This window comes from Nomia melanderi, chromosome 7, assembly GCF_051020985.1.
Source record: "Nomia melanderi isolate GNS246 chromosome 7, iyNomMela1, whole genome shotgun sequence".
Lineage (NCBI taxonomy): Eukaryota > Metazoa > Arthropoda > Insecta > Hymenoptera > Halictidae > Nomia > Nomia melanderi.
The window spans coordinates 2,544,573-2,565,523 of record NC_135005.1 but is presented as its reverse complement, the minus strand read 5'-3'; the positions used below and the strand labels follow the sequence as shown (position 1 = coordinate 2,565,523).

Genomic DNA, 20,951 nt, shown 5'->3' with positions numbered 1-20,951 from the left:
TTTAAACTGAGCTATTAGCTGCTATGAAATTTTTATTAAAATTATTAAACTTAACACTTTGCGAGCGTGTACTATATAGCCTCTACTAGGAATATTATACAGAGTGGACCACAAAGCGTGATCAGCTTAGATTATGCTGCTGCTAGCAGTTTGATCGGAAATTTTGTTAGATAAAATAACATGGTTCAAGGAGAGCTTTAAGATGATTGTACAGATCATTGTACAGATCATGAAACACTACTAAGAGTTTACGTTCGATACCATTAAATGTGTCGCCAGATACAGAACGAAATGTTTACAAACAGTATGCGAGGGATCAAGTTAATAATGACTAATACTAATATATCAACAGGTCTAGAAAGTGTACAACATTGTACAAGTTATTTTATGTGTAGAACATTGTACATTGTCATTTGTACAAGTGTACAAATTGTACAATACAAGTGTACAAGTGTGATTTAGAAAAAAAGTATTTGTTATTATTCTTATCGAATTCGTCTCAGTATCCCCAAAAGATGAATATAAAAAGTTCTGGGTTTACCTGTAAAAAGCTGAAGGTGGCCTTGATAACTCTCGAAAAAAAGGATTGACAAAAAATTTGGTGCAATCGTCTTAAAGCTCTTCTTGAACCCTGTTATTTTAGCTAACAAAATTTCCGATCGAACTGCTAACAGCAGAACAATCTAAGCTGATCATGCTTCGAGGTCCACCCTGTATATGGAAGAACCAGGGTTTCATCCTTATGTTCAGAATCTAAAATATCAAGATACATTAAGCTTTCCTCTACATGTTGACTACCGTATCGGTCATCGACAGTTGACAGATCTGTGACTCATTAACCCCTCGACGGTCATTCCGGATTGGTAAAAAAGACAGTATCAAATCTTATCAGTTTATTTAAATTCCAGAGTACGATTTACTTCTTTTACGCAAATAAGAAACTTTTAATGCGAGGACTGGAATGGTATCGATTTTATCTTGATAATCAAATGAGAATAAATGTAATGCTGGATGTGAGGTGCGTGAGTAGCATATTCACTAGGAAGACTTGTATATTAAGTTGAAATTCCAGATTCAAATAAACTATAATATTTAAGAACTTTTTGGCATTAATGATACAATTCAGATTTGTAAATTTCGATAAGATAAATCCACAAAACATAATAACACATGCTATATCTTGTTTATTTTAATATTTCTGTAATGAGTGCTATTACAAAAATAATGCTATTTTTTTATGGAGAATGCATATGAATAATTCGAATAAATATTAACAAATAAACAAATTATAATTTAATTGTTTTTATCTCATTCATTTGAATGTTTGTTTGAACAGTTTTGCCTGTGTTAATACTTGAATATTACAGTAATTGAATATACGCATGTGTAAATTTAAAATATTTGCAGTGTAGTACATTTTTGTGCAGCAACTGAAATCAATTGGATCCAAAAGTGGTCATCCGTGTATGCGATTATTGTTATAATAGTTGAAATTAAAAGCCTCAACATTATGAATAAAAAAATCCATCAAATTATTTGTTTTCCGTGTAAAAAATACTTTTTCCCTAAACCATAATTGAGAAATGATTGTAATCTTTATTAGACGTCGTTTCCAGAGATCCTTTTGATTTATTAAAAATATCTATGTTTGATCTTGTAATAATGAAATACCTCTACAGTTTTTACTAAGTAAAAAGAAACACTGAAACTTTTTAGTTGGAAATGTAATAGTCTACTACTTCTTATATTTTTCTTTATTATAACCATTAAATATGCGCAATTTTTGTGCACTTTTGTTTTAAATTATGCTTACACAATTTGCTTTTAAGAATGCATACTTGAGTTTAAAATGTAATACTAGAATAATCTTTTTTGCATTTAAAAAAGAAAAATATAAACATTTTGAAAAATACCAAGAGGTTCATATAAATTCACGTAAACATCAAATAAAATTAAATTGAGATTTTTTAAGATTTGTTAAAATAATACTTAAAATAATAATAGCTATATTCACTTCTACTGAAAATTAGTTACTGCAGTTTTCACTTACTCTGCGATAAGCATGTTTTCGTGCAATATAAATTATACCAAACATCATATATCGTTAGTACGAAAATAATGCAAATAAATGTGTTTGCACAAAGTACGTCCATCATCCATACATTTGACAGCATTATCACCTACTTTTGCCACAATTTGCATCTATTATTTATGTATTCTTCTTTTATCTACTGTTTTTAAAATTTTCACGAAAATTGATTGGAATTTTCACAAATGTAGAAACAGAAAGTAACTCTCTTTAAAAAAATGTATTTGTAATTTTTTAATCAAAAGACGAAATAAGTGAAAATATATACGAATTAATGTCGTCAATAAATATTTTCTTCTTATCGTATCTATTTATAACAAATAAATAATAATAATTCCAATTTATATAAATTAGTTATCAAAAATCTGTACTCCAATACATACCTACAAACTAACAACAACAAAAAGTACAACAAAATATATCAATATACCATTTCTATTTCATTTATACTTTAACACAACTCTCAACAAACCAACCAAATTTTTATCTGCGGCCACTTATTTTAAATTAACCCCCAAAATTCTGTAATATAATCTCACATACATTCACCAGGAAGTTTCTACTATACTACGAATTTTCATACATTCGTAGGAAACTTGAATATGCAAAATTGCACAAAGCACAACACGACACGAAAAACCATATGCAGTATTCAAAGAGAATATTTACAGTATTCTTTAGGAAGAATCTTTTTCTATGGTAATTCTATTTACCTAATTATGTTCTCAAACGCTTAAATATGCATAAAGATCCGGTGTCCAATTATTACCAATCTTATTCCATGAAGAAACTGGTCATCTCTCGCTGCAAGCGAGTGCATTGTACGTAGGTTACCTCTGTCGACCTTATCGTCTCCGTTGTATAGCGCTCACGCAGCGGAACCTAGTGATAGTAGAGCAATGTCATCGACCCGATGTATCAACACAGACCTACCTGACGCCAGCTTCTAGATACAGACGTCTATCTACACGAACGTATACACGGCTATACACAGTGTCTGCGCATCGAACGAGACACCGGGAGTATGAAGAACCCTTGCTGTTCCATTCAATGGGATCCCAGCTCTGAATCGATATCTTTATTCAACGGAACAGCCCCCGTATCGGAATATTTTATCGGATATCTGCGCGTAGACCGGCACCGAAGTATATTTCGTTTTTTTTTTCTTTGTACGCCCGGAGTACATTTTTCTTTATCTTCCCGATGATACGAACGCCGTTATCTTTATCGAATGCAAATGTTTTATACCCGACTCGCGGAACTCACAACAACTCTAGCGGAAGGATTTCACGTGTCGCTTGTTTCTTACGCTCCTCGTTGGACAATCGCAGAAATATTTTTCCTCGGAGAGGAAGAGATATTCCGATTGGAATTTTTCTAAGCGAATGGATACGGTATTTATCGCAATAAGTTAACTAGGAACTGCATGCGCGTTGAAGAACAAAGAATTTCCTTCTTACGTGTTGTGAATGAATGTTGATGCATTCGTGTTGTACGGTATTGAGATTTAACCCTTTTCACTCATATGTCATGCTGGAGATGACAATACAAATTTGTTATACTTTATTTGTGGTATTTTAAAAAGTACCACACTTTAAAAGATTATCAAACTTAAATCTTATTATTGTAATAATAAATAGAAGAAATATAAAACGTTGAGTCCTACTGCTGTAAATTACTTTAATTCATTTCCTTAAAAATAAATACAGTCTTACGCTCAAAAACATTGAAAATAAATCGAGTGCGAAGGGTTAAGCTTGGAAGTGGAAGAAAAATGATTGAAGGTATTAAATGAAAAGTGGGTCTTTTGTTTTCAGTAGATATTTTTTAAATTGATTTGATGGATTATGGATTATCGTGGCTAAAGAGGTCTGCTGCTTCATTTTCCTTATACAAAGGTGGACAAATATAGTAGTAACACAGTAATATTAGTGAAACATGAGATAATCCTGTTGTCCAAATTTCTGATTTGGGTTTATAGCTCATTTGTGCTGTAGCGATGAATAGAGTTGATTAAACTATGTAGATGATTTCAGTTTTTGATGTGATCGATGCATGATGTGTGACTTTTTATCGATAAATTGTTTTCATCGATCAAAACAGTATGCCAACACTATAAGACCGACATATGTAAGAAAAGGTGATTATTTGTTGCTTGAAAAACATTATTCATCGTCTTAATCATTTCTTATTCGACAGTACAGACGGCATAAAATCCGTTATACGTAGACAAGCTAATTTCATTCATTACACCTGGAAACAAGTTGATCAAATTAAAATGAATATTGATGTTAGAGATCTGACCACGTCCACTGCAATTGATAGAAACCCAGTCATTACTATCACTGGAATGTTTTTGCTCATTCCTTATACTTGAAAATATTCTTCACTTTCAATTTTCAAATTACCAAATTAAGAATCTAATTTTATAATAGAGAGCTACAAAACTTGTAAATTTTAACAAATTTGAATATTTTTTTGAAAGTAAAAAGTATTCAATCGATCTATTTTAATCCCTACTTAATCATGCTCAATAAGAAAAAAAAGTTTTCCTTCCTTCATATTTTAAGAAATATATTTTTCATCCAAAGTCGTTTCAAATTCATTAAACTCAATAGAAACCTTATCAGACACTTATCAGACTCGATAGAATGGCTATCGAATTCTAACTCAATTGACGCTCTGCTGGATCCATCAGACTTCTTCGAGCCATCGTTTGACTTAACAGAAGCCCATCGAAATCGTGTAAACCCAACAATGACCTCACGTAACCCGTAAAACACTATAGATACTCTGCGGACCGAATGGACAAAGGGCCATTAAGAGCGATAAAGCTCGTAAGATTTGGAAGGTTCAGAACCGAGAGGTTTCAGAAGATCCAGTAATCCCGAAGGTTTTCTAGATTTCGTGGGTTCAATGAATTTTGGAAATTCTAGTGCAGTGACATCTCCTATATTCATCGCTAGAGGGTTGCTAAACTTAACACAGGACCTGCTTTTACTGGATTTTATCACCTATTTCTATGTATATCGTCTTTAAACCCCATCAAACACTCTAGAATCAGAAACATAGACCACTAACCAGTATCATCGATGAATCCGTAAATAAAGGCTAAGGCAAAATACACCTTTTTCTATTTCTTTTTCACTCTTTCGTCTTCTTTAACCATTTATACATTTTTCAGTACAGGTTATAAATTAAGAAACATGTTCTAAATTTTTAAAACCTTCAAGGTTGTTATTAACTTAAGTACATGGATCAAGTGATGATTCTGTTATGTATAACACGTCTAGTAGTGTTCTGTTTCAACTTTAACGAATTTGATAAGCTGTCTACTAAGTATAATGGCTTCTAGGATCTAGTTTCAGTCCCTTGAAACCTTCAAGGTCCCTATTAACTTTGATATACTAAGTAATGACGATTCTGCGATGCATAACAGGTCCAATAGTGTTCTGCTTCATTTTTGATGGGTCTTATAAATATAATAGTCTTTACTCAAAGACGTTTGAATCATATGGAAGTTGTTTTGTCATTATTTTGTCCAATCAATTCAATGCAATTTGAATTTATGAGTTTCATAACTCCTGAAGAGCTTTTAATAAACCTGTTGCATCTAATAGATGGTATAGAAATTTTGACAATTTTATAAATACATCAGAGTTATTATAATATGAAACAATGGATTTCTGTGTTAATTCAAATTTTTATGAACAATATGAATTGAGGTTGAATAATTTATTTATTTTATTGTAATTGAAATAATTAGAGTGAGTACTTTAAGTTTAAATAACGTTTTTTTAGTTTATACAGTTAGCAGTACCTCCATCAAGTTTTTATTTTACTCATTAGGTAACATTTTTTTTATTGTAGAATATTAATTAGAAACGAATAAAAATTAATTGATCATTTTTTATTGTTAAAGTTTTATTTCTCCTTTCTTATATGTTCTTTTTTCATTAGAAAATTAAAAAATTTATTTAAAAACAGTACATTAAAAATATTTAGAACTATTGGAGCTGAGCTGAATTTTTTCGAAGTTATTGATATACCTGTGTATCACAGAACCGGTACAGGCTTAAAAAACTTTATTGTACAGTATAATTTACTAGTAGTAGAAATTAAATGAAAAAGGCTTATCAGTTATAGATTAATTTACAATGTTTTCGCTGCTGTTTACAATAACACCAATTCGCCAAACTTGTAAAATTATCCCCCGGTCGACCATTCGTAAAAAATAATGCGGAAGTACATCTGATCCGTCGAGATTAAATCTCATTTGATGCGTAAAAATAGTTTCTAGTCATTTTTCCTGTTACAAATATGTCCATTGTCGTGAATAAATGGACCACGGAAGTATCATGATTTCCATTGGAATTGAATATCACAGAAAAACCGAAATGAAACTGAGAAACAAAAAATTGAATAGCTAAGCACAATGCAAATACATATACAAAAAAAACATACAAAAAATGCTTTGTTCAATACAACTTAAATTTTATATCTTTCTAATTAGAAAATTATCAACAATTACATCTGAAGAGAAAAGATAATTTAAAGGTATCGATGACTTAAAAATTTGTGGATAAAAAATAAAAATCATATTCAAAATTTATCATGAAAATTTTACGAAACAGAAGGGGCACTTATAATATTAAAAATAATTATATAACAACTATTCAAATTAAAAATAATTATTTCTATATAGTGATTATAATTGTATATTACTTTTTCTCATACAAAATCGCATCTATGTTAGATTAATTACTTAAATACTTAAGTAATACGATTTTCCCTTTCAACTTTTCACAGTAAATAAATTGTACTGCTCAATGAAATTCTTGAAAGATAAAAAATCGATGCATCTATTACGCAGAAGGTGACAAATACATTAAGTCTACTGGGCGCGTCATTGTTTTATCGCGTATCTACGATACATACAAGACATATGTTAAAATTTCCATAAAAAATTATTATGCAAACGAAATGGTGGAAAAACCATTAAGTGTGCCAACACTTGTCTACGAGTTAAAACGGCACAAAAAGTTGTTTCTTTACGTACGAATACGCCAATACATTCTAATTTATAGTCCGGTGATGTCAACAAAAGTGTTGTGGACTCTTAACAAAGGCATCCTTGATCGTGACCCTCGCGTCAACTGATTGTTCTCACTCGGCGCTGTTATCCAAGAGAGAACGCACAATCGTCCAATGCGGGTGTAAAACAGAGTGATCAGCCATCATGATTTTTGAGGATTTGACCCTATTTATGATTCGACGTCCTGATCTTCTTAACCCATCTGCATCATATGGAAAAATGGAAAATTGGCCCTTATCACCAAAAAAGTTTTTTATTGCATCAAAATAAAAATGGTTCGAAACGTATAGAAAATTAAAAATCATCTTCTCAAAAGCATCTTCTCTTTTTTTTTGTGATGTACAAACTGCACAACGTTTGCGAATTTTCTTCGATGAACTTGTTTTAACCCTTTGCACTCAATTTATTTTTACTGTTGTTGGACGTAAACTTATATTTATTTTTAGGGAAACGAATTTAAGATTTAATTTTTATAACCTTTTAAAGTACCACAAATAAAGTATAACAAATTTGTATTGTTATCTCTGGCATGACATACGAGTGCAAAGGGCTAATGAATATTGGAAAATGTTAACCAGTATATCTTTATGGTAATAATGGACATGGTGTAACTCTTCGTGTTCTTGTTTATATGCACTCTAGTTATAATCCCAAAAAGGTGGCGTGCATATCACGTGCGCTTCGGTGATACAGGCCATGAAAAATCCGCGCATATATGCGCTAATAATGCAAATGGGTTAACCTTTAACACGTTCGCAGACAGTAAAAATATTAACCCCTTGACTTAGTATTTACTTTTGCTACTCAGCTTGTGTAACATTTTACTATTGACATTGTGGGAGAAACGCAAACAAATTTTCCATTTCATTGTAAGTGTAAATTTACTTTGAAGATAATAAATTGGTTATAGTGAAGTAATTTTTTACTTTGATATATGGACAATGAACAACATTGTTTTTTATTCAATTAATCTAAAAATCTCTATTTCGAGTCCTACTCGTCATAGTATCGCAAGGGGTTAATAAGCTGCAAAAATAAACAGGCGATTTATTTTTAAATTAATTCTAATATGAAAATTTTTATTATAAATGGAAGAGACTATGTAGAATTAAATGCGTGCTACTGTGGCTTATAAATACGGAAAATAATATTTAAATATCTGTACATCGCAATAGTTTCAACAATATAAAGAAAATATTGGTTTCAAAATTCACGATATTTTAAATTTTACGCAGAATATATCCCATGTCACCGGTTATTAGTCCGTAATGAAATATGAAAGTGAAAAAGTTAAAAATAAACTTCAATATATTTTATTTATACATAACGAATTGAAATGAAACATTGGATATATCTTTTATACAACTTTGAATAATTTGCTTTTGCAATATTCTACATTGTCCTATGTTTCAAAAATTTGAATAGCTGATGTAAATGCAAACACGAGTTACCTTGTGATCAATCAACAATGTGTTAATATGTATTTTCAAGATTACTGTAATGCCTCGACTTTCAAATACAGTAGAACGTCGATTATTCGAACTAATTGAAAGGTAAATCAGTCTGGATAAAGGATTCTTAGAATACACTCGACCTTCCATTTACGCGGAGTATTCGTTCTACGTCGATTCGTTTTACATAAATAATATCGCATAAATAGTGTTATAGTTTACCGCGTAAAACAGAGATTCCAGAATTTCGGAGGACTAAATTTATAAATATGTGATAAAGCAATAAAAAATTAGACAGTTTGCAGATATACTTTCATTCTTTTCCTATGCGTTCAATAATATTTCATTTATCTTGCAATTTTGCGCTAATATTTTTCTTTCAGTACTTAGGATGTAGTAAATGAAATCTAATCATATATATTAAACATTTATGGACATGTAGTTTAATTTGTATACTTGATCATTCGCATAATCTAAAATCGAATAATCGGTGCCAAGATAAATGACATTCCACAGTATTCATAATTTTTATCCGTCGCTTATTATGTTATGAAATTGTTATTATTGAATGTTGAAACATTTGTGTCATTCCATATTATCATATGGTACAGGCGACAAACAGAGAGGTTCTACTGGTCCAACGAAGAATAAATAATATATTGGGTCATCTCCCAAATAATGCGATTTATTTATATTTTTTCTGTTATACAAAACTATGATAAACAAAGTCGTGAATTCCAAAACAGCACGAGTCCACTATTTAATAATGTTAAAAATACACATATAATGAAGATGTAGGGGAAAGTAGGGCAAAACGGACCGGTCAAGTAAAACAGGACAGTAATGTTTTTCATAGATAAAGAACTCGTATCAAGTTGATATCGCATAACATGGTTCTAATAAGTACTCGATGTCGTTTGAGATCGACTGCGTAGCAATGTCTGAGTTATTTTTCGATTAAAAGCATTGGAAACATATTCAGTGAATAAATTTCAATGTTACATAGATATTGAAAGGACTTTGTTTTACCTTTCGAATAAAAAATTGATCAAGATAACTACGGTATTGGATCCTACATTCTTTAAGTTGTATTTTTGACAGTTCAATTATTTCTTTATCTCATGCCAAACTGTAAATTTTAAATACTTTTCTAAATGATGATGCGCGAGGCAAAAGGAAACACTTTAACGTATGGGCAACAGAAGTCCCTTGCTATCTGCTCTGTTTATAGTTTTAATTGGTTACGTGTAATTGTATTGATATGTAGCAAAGTAGAATCGAAGATAAGATAAAAACTGATCAATTAGATTGCACCAGTGTTGAAAAAGAAGATGACACATTTGTTTGTGATTTCTGTTCATAAAACCATATATATTTACAATTTATTTATATCTGTTAACAACTAACTATATTCAGCTAACAGTTTAGTTGAAATAAAGATTTCGTATTTTTGTATGATTGTTTCCCACCATTTTTGTGAAGTGGATATGATACTACTTTAGAAAATCGTATTTTCCTTCGTAACTGAATATTTTTATTAAAAAATTCTTTTCTTTCCCTATAACCAAAGGTCTATTTAAGATATCCTAAAAAGGTTTCATGCGTTTATTGCTCCAGATACATTATTATTACGATTTAAAAAACCGTCGTATTTTACTCTACTTTCTCTTTGTGTAGTAAATGTTCACAGCAAGAATCAATAAAATAGATAATGAATGAGCGAAGATGAGCAGAAAAATTGATTTCCTGGAAACGTTGATTGATTGACATGTGCTGTTTTGGAATTTATCGTTTCAATTATTCCGCTGATCGGGTCATGTCCGTTCAAACATTGTTTATTTCGATGTAACAAAGTTCGTGGCATGACGAATTTTATAATATATCGTTGCAATTACGTTTCCGCTTGTATCGAATCGAGTTCTATTAATAACAGGCATCCACGTTCCGTCCATTTATAGCCCCGTCGATCTACAAACTGTTTATTTCGTTTCGGAAAAGAATCCTATTCGCCGGTTTGACTACTCGCGTCTAATTACATTCGCAATTGAATGAATATTTAATAAAACGAAGCTCGTTTCCGATCGAATCCTTTTGCGAGACGAGTATATACACGCGCCACTTGAATCCGAATTGCTGGATATGTGCGCAGCAGTGGCCGGCGAAAAAAATACCTTTACATAAAATATTCATAGGATTGATGAGTAGAGAAGAATATATGCATGAAAATCATTTCTCTGTTGTACCGAACCTTTCCAGCTGCTTCAAGGTTCGACGAATAACTTTCGAAGCGGCCGCTTGGCGTTGTTGCGATTCGTCGCGCGAGACTTTTCATCGATGAGATGGAGTATAATCCCGTAAGATTCTTTTACGTTTACAGCAAGTTGTTTTTTTTTTTAATTTGTTGCGCCGTTCGTGACTATTTTTAAAATTTGTCCAAGTTTTAACGCGTTCATTGATTCTTTCTTTTTATTTTAGTCATACGTTATACAAGATGACTGTATGTTTTCATATTCTTATTTATGACAAGTATTTCTCTCATTTTGTGTAATACCAAGAAAGGAAAACAAGATAGACTCGAAATTTGCCCCCTGAAATCGCAGGAATTTTATTTAGAACTTGTAGCTTTAGAAGTAACAAAGATGATTGAGGTGGTCAAGAGAAGATGTGCAATCTGTTTTTAGAAAATATTTTAATTGGATAATTGTAATACAAGATTAAAATATTAAATTTTTTATTCATTTACTCTTTTATCAATAAAACTACCGTAAACGTCAAAATAATAGGTATTAGTTTTTATGTTTCGTAGTTATTAATGTTTCAGAAGTATCAAATATTTGAAATTATTTTACAAATAAATACCTAAAGAAGTCGAAAGAAATTGATTGTTGCAATCTTCACAAGGATTACACGTTGTTCGTATAAAATGCTCGGTAATTCTAGTATTAAATCCGTGCTCACGCTTTAGTGCAAAGTAAGAGCTACCAGTAGTGAGCTGTATACTAAGTCGTTTCTGTCGATTACAATGTCAAGCGAACGATGGATAACGATGTACGGGACACGTGTTGTTTTCGTGTATTGCATTATCGATGCGGATGCGCATCATTTATTTACATTATCAATCAATCTAGTGTCATCGGCGGTCTTCCGTGACGGGTGCCTTGCCCTCCCGCGTTTCTTGCATCGAAAACATTATCGTATTTTCACCTCACACACGAGTGCGAACAAAATGTTTGCGCGACGTGAATCGCGAATGACTTTTCGCCGGTGTATTCGTGAAAAGTTGCTTTCGATAACACTAAACTTACTTTATATGCACCTATCCCTACCGCAACCGGTGAAATAACCGGTTATAAAAGAACTAAATAAAATAACTAAAACAAATCTAGATTAACACTAAAGCTACCAAGCAGTTAAATTGACTTTCTGCAATTCCTCTATAGAAACTTCAAGAGTGCATCTATCCAGACTTCAATTGATTCATAATTCCGTTCATGTATTGCTGAATCAATTTCTTTAATAATTTCTCAGAGAAACATGTGTTGTATTTTTAATAATTGCAAAATAAAGAAATCAGGAATGGGTCATTTTGATGCGTCTGATAGTTTTAATGTTAAACGATCAATTTTTCTTAATGAAAACAGAAAAAAGGAACAACAATTGAGGAACTGATTAATCGGACGATATAAGAACTGATCTAAAGTTAAATGGATGAAAAAAAATGCAGAATTTTTATCAGAATTTTAAAACCGGTGGTTCGACTGGTGGTCGTACGTTTAACGTTAATTGATAGCGTGCAGCTAATGAAAAAACAAATTAGTAACGTAAATGTAGTGAATATTAATTACTTTTTACGTTTCAGGAACAATCTAAAAAATGAAGGATGACGTGGACGAGGATGACGCTAGCGCGTCATCTTCGACCTCTGTTCCCGAAACGACCGTCTCGTGCGGGTAAGTGCACACCTCTTTGTTTTCTCGCTGTTATTCGGGAGAATAATTACAATACAATTACTCATTGTCCTACCCAGTGTACTTTAACAATTATACACTTCTATTCGCGAATTCGTAGTTTTTTAACGTTGATTTAAAAAGCGATATAAGGGTAAGAGTACATTTGAGTTTATCTATTTTTTTCCGGGAAAGATATAAAATTAGAAAGTTAACGTAAAACTGAAAGTGCCAAAACGTTTGAAAATTCAAAAGAAATTATAAATACTCTAGTAAAAATACACAAGTATGCAGCATTTACGTAGAAAAACAGAATGATAATTTATAGAGTGTATGCGAAAGTCACAACGATAGTTCATTGTTTTTTCCGCGTCAGTTTTCATAGTCTATGAGATAAGCGCAATTTGCAAAATCTATTGTGCTCGCATTAAAGTGAAAACACATTAACGCAATGCAAGTATTGCATTTTGTAATTCAAATAATGCAATTCTGAACGCAGTAACAGAATTTGATCGTTGTTATTCTAATACTTCTTTGTAATGTTGAAATATTAGCATTCTAACATTGCACGACCTATACATAGCAGAAGTTCCGAACATGTATGTAGATTTATACAATTTATCTTTCTCGTGTTATAATTGTGGAATTCATATTTCGATTTGAACTGAAACAAGAAAGAATATTATATTTCACTGTGTTTACTCATCTATATTGATCAGTTTTATGTTTCCATAGCAGTTGATTATTTTAGACAGTTACCTTTAGCGACACAAAATATTTAAGCTAATTTAGGCTGTATATTAGTACTATAGTCTGTTTTTCGAAAGAAGAGTAATAACTGTTTACTCGCACAATCATTTCAGACTAATGATATTTGAATAGTTGGAAGGGGCGAATACGTTTTAGGAATACCAGATATTTTCCTTTGACAAACAGAAATTTTAATAAAATTTGAGGAATTAAAAGAATTAGTTCAAATTGTCATGATAATTTTTTGAACGAACATATAATTATGTAAATAATGCATTTAACAAAATTTGTAGTCAAAATTGCATTTCCTTCGTTAAATTTGTCGAAAATAAATACTAAGTAAATAGATACGTACAGCCAAACAATTCTTTATAACACGATACTGTTTATAACAGTCTTTTTCTGTGAAATGGTCGTGATGCATCATAAATTGATGTTCCAAACATGTTTATAAATTTCATGCAATGATAGGATAATACTGGAATAAAGTATATGTTTTTATTTTAATAAACTCACTGTGAAAGTTTAGTAAACTTCTAATAATACGTAAATAAATAATTTTTCAAAATTCTGTAAAATAATTTACTTTTCCATAGCCGCAACATCGAGCGCCAACAGTTAGTTCTCCTAAAAAAATTTCAAAGTTATCTAATGCCCAAAAATATCAACCTATAAAATGTAAATTTGGGAAAATTCCCAAATTTTACCTATTCTTTTCTGAAAACTAACTACATATCTGCAACTAGAATTGAAGTTACATTAATGGTTACTCATCTAGTACCAAACTTCATTGAAATCAAAGATAACTTCTAATGCATCCTCGTTAGAAACGCAATCTCGCTAGTATCCTTTATCGGTACCAGGTTTCAGTTCCCCGAACTCTCCATACAGTCTTTTCATAACTAGATCTACGACTAGAATTAGTTCCAATAACTATAATCGATAATCTAACACCAAATTTTATTGAAATCGAATACAACTTCCATCCCTATTAGTATGTTCACATCGCAACTGACACGCATCAAGTTACTCACACAATCAAAGCAATTTTCTTAATGATACAGAAACTGAAGAGTCCAGATCTTGCACAGCAATTGTTCTCTTAACCTTCTTCCGTCTCGTAGATCTAATAAAATTCGATTCATTCAATATGTTACTGAGAAAAGTAATTTTTCAACCCTTCATTGAATTCAACGCCTTTGAATTGTAATTTATTCCAGTCGTTTTAACCCACTGCGGTCAAGTGCTGCCATAATGGAGACTTTGATCTTTGATATCTAAATTCAAAAGCTACAAATCGACAATTTATTCAAATAACGAGAGATTGATATGTAGTTTACTTTTTTCTAATATTTAATACTTCTATGCATAACTCAGCTTTTTTACGAAAAATGTTTTCAAACGTTTTTAAAATTCCCGCCTATAAAGGGTTCGTCCGTCTGAAATTATATTAACGACTTTGTAGACTCAATACTGGATTTTTTTCGTCATTATATCGTGTGCACAGCCATTATATCGCCTACAAAGTCATTATATCGCCTGAATTCGGATGATACGGCGGTCAGTGTTAACCATTTGCCCTATGATTTATTTCTTAACTATGATCGATACAACTACTTTGTCATTATTAATTTATTAAGAAAAAGAATAGAATGATAAGAATGATTTTATATCAATCTTTACCCCAAAGTATAATAATTGATAACAGAAGAATAATGAATGTTTCATTTGAATTTAAAAGAATCAAGTAATATTCATGCTTGTTCAATTTTTGTCTAAAATCTTCATCACGAGTCTGACACGTTATTGGAAGACACAGGGTTAATCTGTTAACTGTGGAATTTAGTTTGAAAAATCTCTCGTTTCGCGCGCTACAAAATGAAAAAATAAAATGTGTACTCGTCAAACGCAGGACGAATGCAGCTAGGGTATATTTTAATGAAAAACCAAAGCAGAGCAAAGAAGAATTAAATGTTTATCTGAAAAACTAAAGAATTCATCGTTAAAAGATTTAGTTAATATAAAATGACGTGTATACTCGTCGAACGCAGTTAACTGGTTAAAGCGCAACCCCGCGAGTACCGTCCACCGATAGCGAGTTCGTCTTCCCGCGGTCGAATCGGCCGCGTGCACGAAAATTCTTATCGCGACGGTTCGAAGCCGCCTTACACAAGGGAACCGCCTAAAAATGTGTTGTTATCATATTGCGCGGTCCGAGCGCGGATAGCATTGGAAGACGAGGGGGAGCGACGATTGGTCGCTTCGACGGTAGGGGAAGCGCTGATTGTGGCTGAGAGTGGGGGCACAGCACCACCGGCAGTTCGTATTCGGCTGTCGTGCGTGTCGCGTCTCTGCTGTTCGCCGAGCTGATCGCCGAGCTGATCGCCGAGCTGATCGCCGAGCTGATCGCCGAGCGTTTCTCTTCTTAACGTCAACGTATTCCTCCTAATTTTTCTTCCACTAAAAAGTGAAATTCGGTATCGTCGATGATCGAACGAGACATCGGTAACTGATCTGGACCACGTTACCGTAAAGTGGACCTCGAAGAGTGCGTTCCTCTCCGTTACCGGAGTGCTGCTTTTAACTCGCGCAAAACTGGACCTCGGTGTTGCCCGTCATATAAATAGAGGAACAAGCCAGTCCCGATGTGACCGGACGGTTTTCTATTTGCCGTCCGACCGACCCGTGTCCACGGAATATGCACATAACCGCGGCGCTGAGTATTTTCTACATTCTAAGAGACATTTAGGACAGTGTGTCAAGGCCGCAGATCCCTCGCACCATTATGACTCCGTTTTATTGCGTCTCTCGCGCAATCTAACGGAACAGCAACCTTGAAGAGGACAACGTCGCGTTAGCATCCCCCTGGACCGACCACTCTTCTTTTGTCGATCCTCCTCGATCCTCTTCGATTGATACCTATGCCCGATACAGGCCGCCTTTAATGTGCTTCCTGCCGCATACAAATCTAGAGCACGGTGTCAAGGTCGGGATTCCAGCGAAGAATTCGTACGTGTACTAGAGGACGCTGGTTACAAGTGACCCCTCGTTCATTGCGCGATTGCAATCTGGACGCGGGAGAATCGCTATGGAACCATTACCAATCGTTACACCGTAATTCATCGAATAACTTGTGTACCGCTAAAAATGTGATTCTTCTTGATCCATCATCTTTCCTCGGGAAACATTCCGAAGTAAAACGTGACGAGCGCAATGGCCGATGATTTTTAACGCGGGACTCTGAATTGACGGGACAATAATATCGCAAACGCCTCGAGAATCGAGAGAACGTCACCGCAGAGAGAAGCGTATCCGCTTGTTTTCTTCGTGTCACCCGTCTCCCTCCTTGGTAGCTGACGGGTGCCTCGTCCCGGCCCCGGTTTTTGCCGAATGTTTGTTCGTGTCGTTCGGCAGCGCAGAGATAGAGAGGTTTTTATCATACGGCTGCGGAGAAACGAGCGATCGAACGAGCAAGATTAACCAGGCGACCTGGCTAATTTTAATTCGCGCAACAAACAAGCCGCGAAGCTGTCGCGCGATAACGGAGAGAGAAAGAGAGAAGAACAGTACTACGGGATCGCCGCCGCTGCGTTTCCAGCGTTCTCCAATATGGCGAACGACGCCGAGGAGGAGCCTCGTTCCTCGAGCGTTTCGTCTCCGATTTAATTGAACCTTTACGTCGGTATTAATTTTCGTACTCTATAATATTATCATTATAGTGGTCAAAGGAATTTTTAAGGTATATTGTGTGCCAGACGTGACGAACAGATTTCGATATATCAAAACAAGCATCATGAAGGGTGCCGGTGATCTATCGAACAAGAATCACGTTTTCGACCGTACGCAGAAGTTTGTTTGCGCGTGCGCGAATTGGCTCGCGAGTCATTGAAACGAGTCAGTGATCTGGTGATTAAAGTAGTCATTTAAATCGACTGCAACAATGTGGATGAAACAACCGGAACAAGTGTATCTGCACTCTCAGCATCCGCAGCAGCAGATGCACCCCGGGATGATGGGAACAGATGAAAGGTCGCCGCAGCAGCAGCATCAACAGCATCAGCATCATCACCATCATCAGCATCCGCATCATCATCGACCTAGCACCATGGATTTGCCTGTTCCAAGGTCAGACTCGTTGCTCTATTACGAGATAAAGGTCTGTTAGGGTGAATGGACACACGTGTGAATCAGGGTCTTAGGTCTGATCGGTGAACCGTAATCTTCAGACTATTAGGGTGAAATAGTTTTAGACATTAAACAGAGGTCAGGGGTTGCTTTCATTTCGTTTCACTTTTTGCAATGCGGTTTTCCCGCGCTGTAGTATATTATGAAGAGAATTAACTCATTACCGTCGAATGCGCCATAATGCTGTTCTCGAGTTTTGACGTTTGAAATTGGAAGCAGCGTGTGAATAATTCAGTTATCCAAATAATGAGTGATTGATATGTAGTTTCCTGCTTTTCCAATATTTAAGACTTTAATGTGGACATGATTCAGTTTTCTTTGGGAAGAGTTTTAAATGTTTTAAAGATTCTCGTCTGCAAGGAGTTACATAAATGTTCTGCGCCAAGTCAAAATGTACATTCTTTTTAAAAATCCTGTTAGTATAAAAATATTTCTGCAGAATATTTACAAAATTTTACTATTGTGTATATTTGATTGACGCGATACTGTCAGAATAGTTTTTTCTTATTTTTTAATGGCAGCAAAATAAAACACTTACGGGTCCAGATTTCAAGTTACGTGATATCCGAGAATATAAAAAAATTAATTGATAGATACTCAAAGTGTATTATTAATACGTTGAACGCCGCACGATTTCACAGAGGAAAATACGCCGAAAAAAATATAATATTAAATCATTTGATCCAATTGCATTATTACTATTCCACATTCATCTATCTGAATGTCACTGTACTATGTAGCATTATTTATAATATAGAAATGTTTTCATATAATCGTCGTTTCATTGAGTAAACTATAGTAATTCGATTTGGTCGGGGGTCACCAGTGACCCCCATGGCAGTCAACGTGTTAGAGGGAGGCAACAATTTTTTTCTAACTTAAATAGACACAGATAAAATAACTTTCTATGAAGTTCTAAATTCAAATTCTCAACGGAATAAAATTAAAACTACTTACATTTTCCACAGAGACATCCCATTTTTCATTTTGTACACAATTAGTATTGTTGAAATATGATTTTCATATACTTTTAGATGAATGTACCTGTCACATACGTGTGAATGGCGTCGCTCCGAAGGAAAACATCGGTGTCATTCATACGTGAATGGCGTAGCACGGAACGTGTTACATTCTCAAAAAATATGACTACATTGCATAATAATTACAATACTGAAATAAGATATTTTGATACTATCTTATTAACTTTGTATAAGCTGGTTGTTTTTATTAATAAACGATGTGATTCTTGTAGCACAGTTTAGTTCTAAAGTTATTCCAAATGAATGGAGCCATTTTAAGTGAAAATATTAAAATAGGTATACTTTTTGGAGTATAATATTACGCTTATACAAATGCATCGATGCATCCATGAAATAACTCGTCTAATTAAAGGTTAGAACTTATTAATACATTCGTTGTTATGTTCATGAATAATCAACATCCAAGTAATGAATCAACGTCGATTTTTTAATTCAAACTTACAATTCTGTAGTTACAGTAGTAAACATACATGAATGCAAATCTTTTTATGTGCTGATGAGTAATTGAGTACAGTCAACTCTCGAATAGCAGAGTCATTTCGTTTAACTGGTTTCGTACGGTTATCGAGATTAATTCTATTGCTTGTGAGTCTAGCATCATACCACAAATATCTTTTCTCCACTTCGTTGTAAAGAATGCTTGTGACATTACAAACTTCGAGGAAAACGTGCAATTTAAGTACCATGTTATATACAAGGGTTGTCACAATGTTTGACTGTAATTCAAGACTTCATGTAGATCAAGTATTGTGTTATTCGAGGATTGCCTATATCGGAATATATAATCGAAGCTCAGAGTATTAGTATAGGTATATTTTCGTTTGAACGTAGCAGAAATGAAGATATGCCTTCAGGAAATAGTTCCAACGTAAAATGAATTAAAACACGAAGATTTTTTTTCATTGTTTTCCTATCTTAATCCTTTGCACTCCAACAGCAGTAACAATAATGATGACAATAATAATAAAATATTAATACTGTGTTATTATATTAAATAAATACTAACCCAGACCTAACTTAAATGACTGACCCGCGTGATCTTCAGTTAGGAAATCAAGTTATAATATTAAAAAACGACAATTAACCACTGATGATTCCAAATAAGTCATTCAGATTCATTGGATTTTATTAATTTAAGAAATTGGAGTCGATGAAATATTAAATTGTTGGTGTTACGTATAATAAACGCTTCGGTGCGAGATTAAACTTGGCTATCACGAAACAGCATACTGGTAACTGGGTTAGCAGTTCGCTGGTAATTCGTGTGACGTCGTATTTGGTTTGATGTTTTTTTTTCACCGAAGAACGATCATCGCTCGTTCTCCTCTCCTCTTTGTCTTGTTTTATTTCCTTTTTAATCGTATTACGGTCAACCCGCGACCGGTTTCAAAATTAATGCAAGAGAGAACGGTGCAAGTTACATGTTGCCTGGAGCGCAGAGATTGCAAAAGGTCACGATATTGCTTCAACCTTGAAGTGTATATATTCCGCGGATTACACGAATACAGATAGCAGTTCACATTATGTTTATTGTCTATGCGCATTAACTATCCTCAGGGACTCGGCTACTGTGAATGAACCGTCTGTTGCACAGGGTATTCGATAAGTCGTGCTATGATCGCCAAATTAAAGATGCCTCGTTGAAAATGTCACAAATATTTAAATGGATGTCTGGAAAAAGGATCTATGTTACGTTTCATAAACTTTAAAGGGCAACGGACAAACAAATTACTGCTCGCGGTACCAACTAGACAGATGACTTTTGTAACATTCACCCTTCTTCAAAGTTGAAAAATGGAAATAATAATTCAGTAATTAAAACGTAATTTATTACTTCTTAAAAACACGAAATTGAAGCAAGTCCTTTTTTTCTTTTTGCTAATAGGCAATAAATTTTTCTGCAAAATCTTCAGAAAAATTGTTGACTAAAAACTCCTATAGAATTATTTACTTTAGTATGCTTTATACGTTGATATTCTAAAATTGGATTCATTAACCTGTTAACTGTGGCATTTAGTTTCAAAAATCTCTCGTTTTGCGCGCAATAACATGCAAAAACGAAGTGTGTACTTGTCAAACGCAGGAAGAATGCACCTAGAGTATACTTTAATCAAAAATTAAAGCGAAACAAACTAGAATTGTATGTTAATCTGAAAAATAAAGAATTCATCGTTGAAAGAATTAGTATCATTTCAAGCTGTAAGATGACGTGTATACTCGTCGAACGCAGTTAACTTATTAATGAGTTTCATTTCGTCATTTTACTGAAAACGTAAGAAAGTAACAGTGAAAGTATGTGAAAGTATCTACAGAAATAAAGATTGAAAAATAAACATCGAAGCGGACTGTAATGTTATGGAAAGGAGGAAAAGGATCGAAAAGATTAGGACAGAG

The 20,951-nt window shown here is 33.6% G+C and overlaps 1 protein-coding gene across 3 annotated transcripts in view; it reads left to right on the top strand.

The window, feature by feature from the left end:
- The window catches only part of LOC116424323 (uncharacterized), a 141,865-nt gene that overhangs the window by 20,233 nt on the left and 100,681 nt on the right, over nucleotides 1-20,951 (top strand). For 2 of the 3 annotated variants that reach the window (XM_031970589.2, XM_031970590.2), the window contains exon 2: nucleotides 12,495-12,585. In XM_031970589.2, the coding sequence (XP_031826449.1) occupies nucleotides 12,509-12,585 (77 nt within the window). In that variant the 5' untranslated portion in view covers nucleotides 12,495-12,508. Of the gene's footprint in view, nucleotides 1-12,494; nucleotides 12,586-15,657; nucleotides 17,458-20,951 lie in introns of those variants that run through there. The other variant, XM_031970588.2, reaches the window with a different exon arrangement.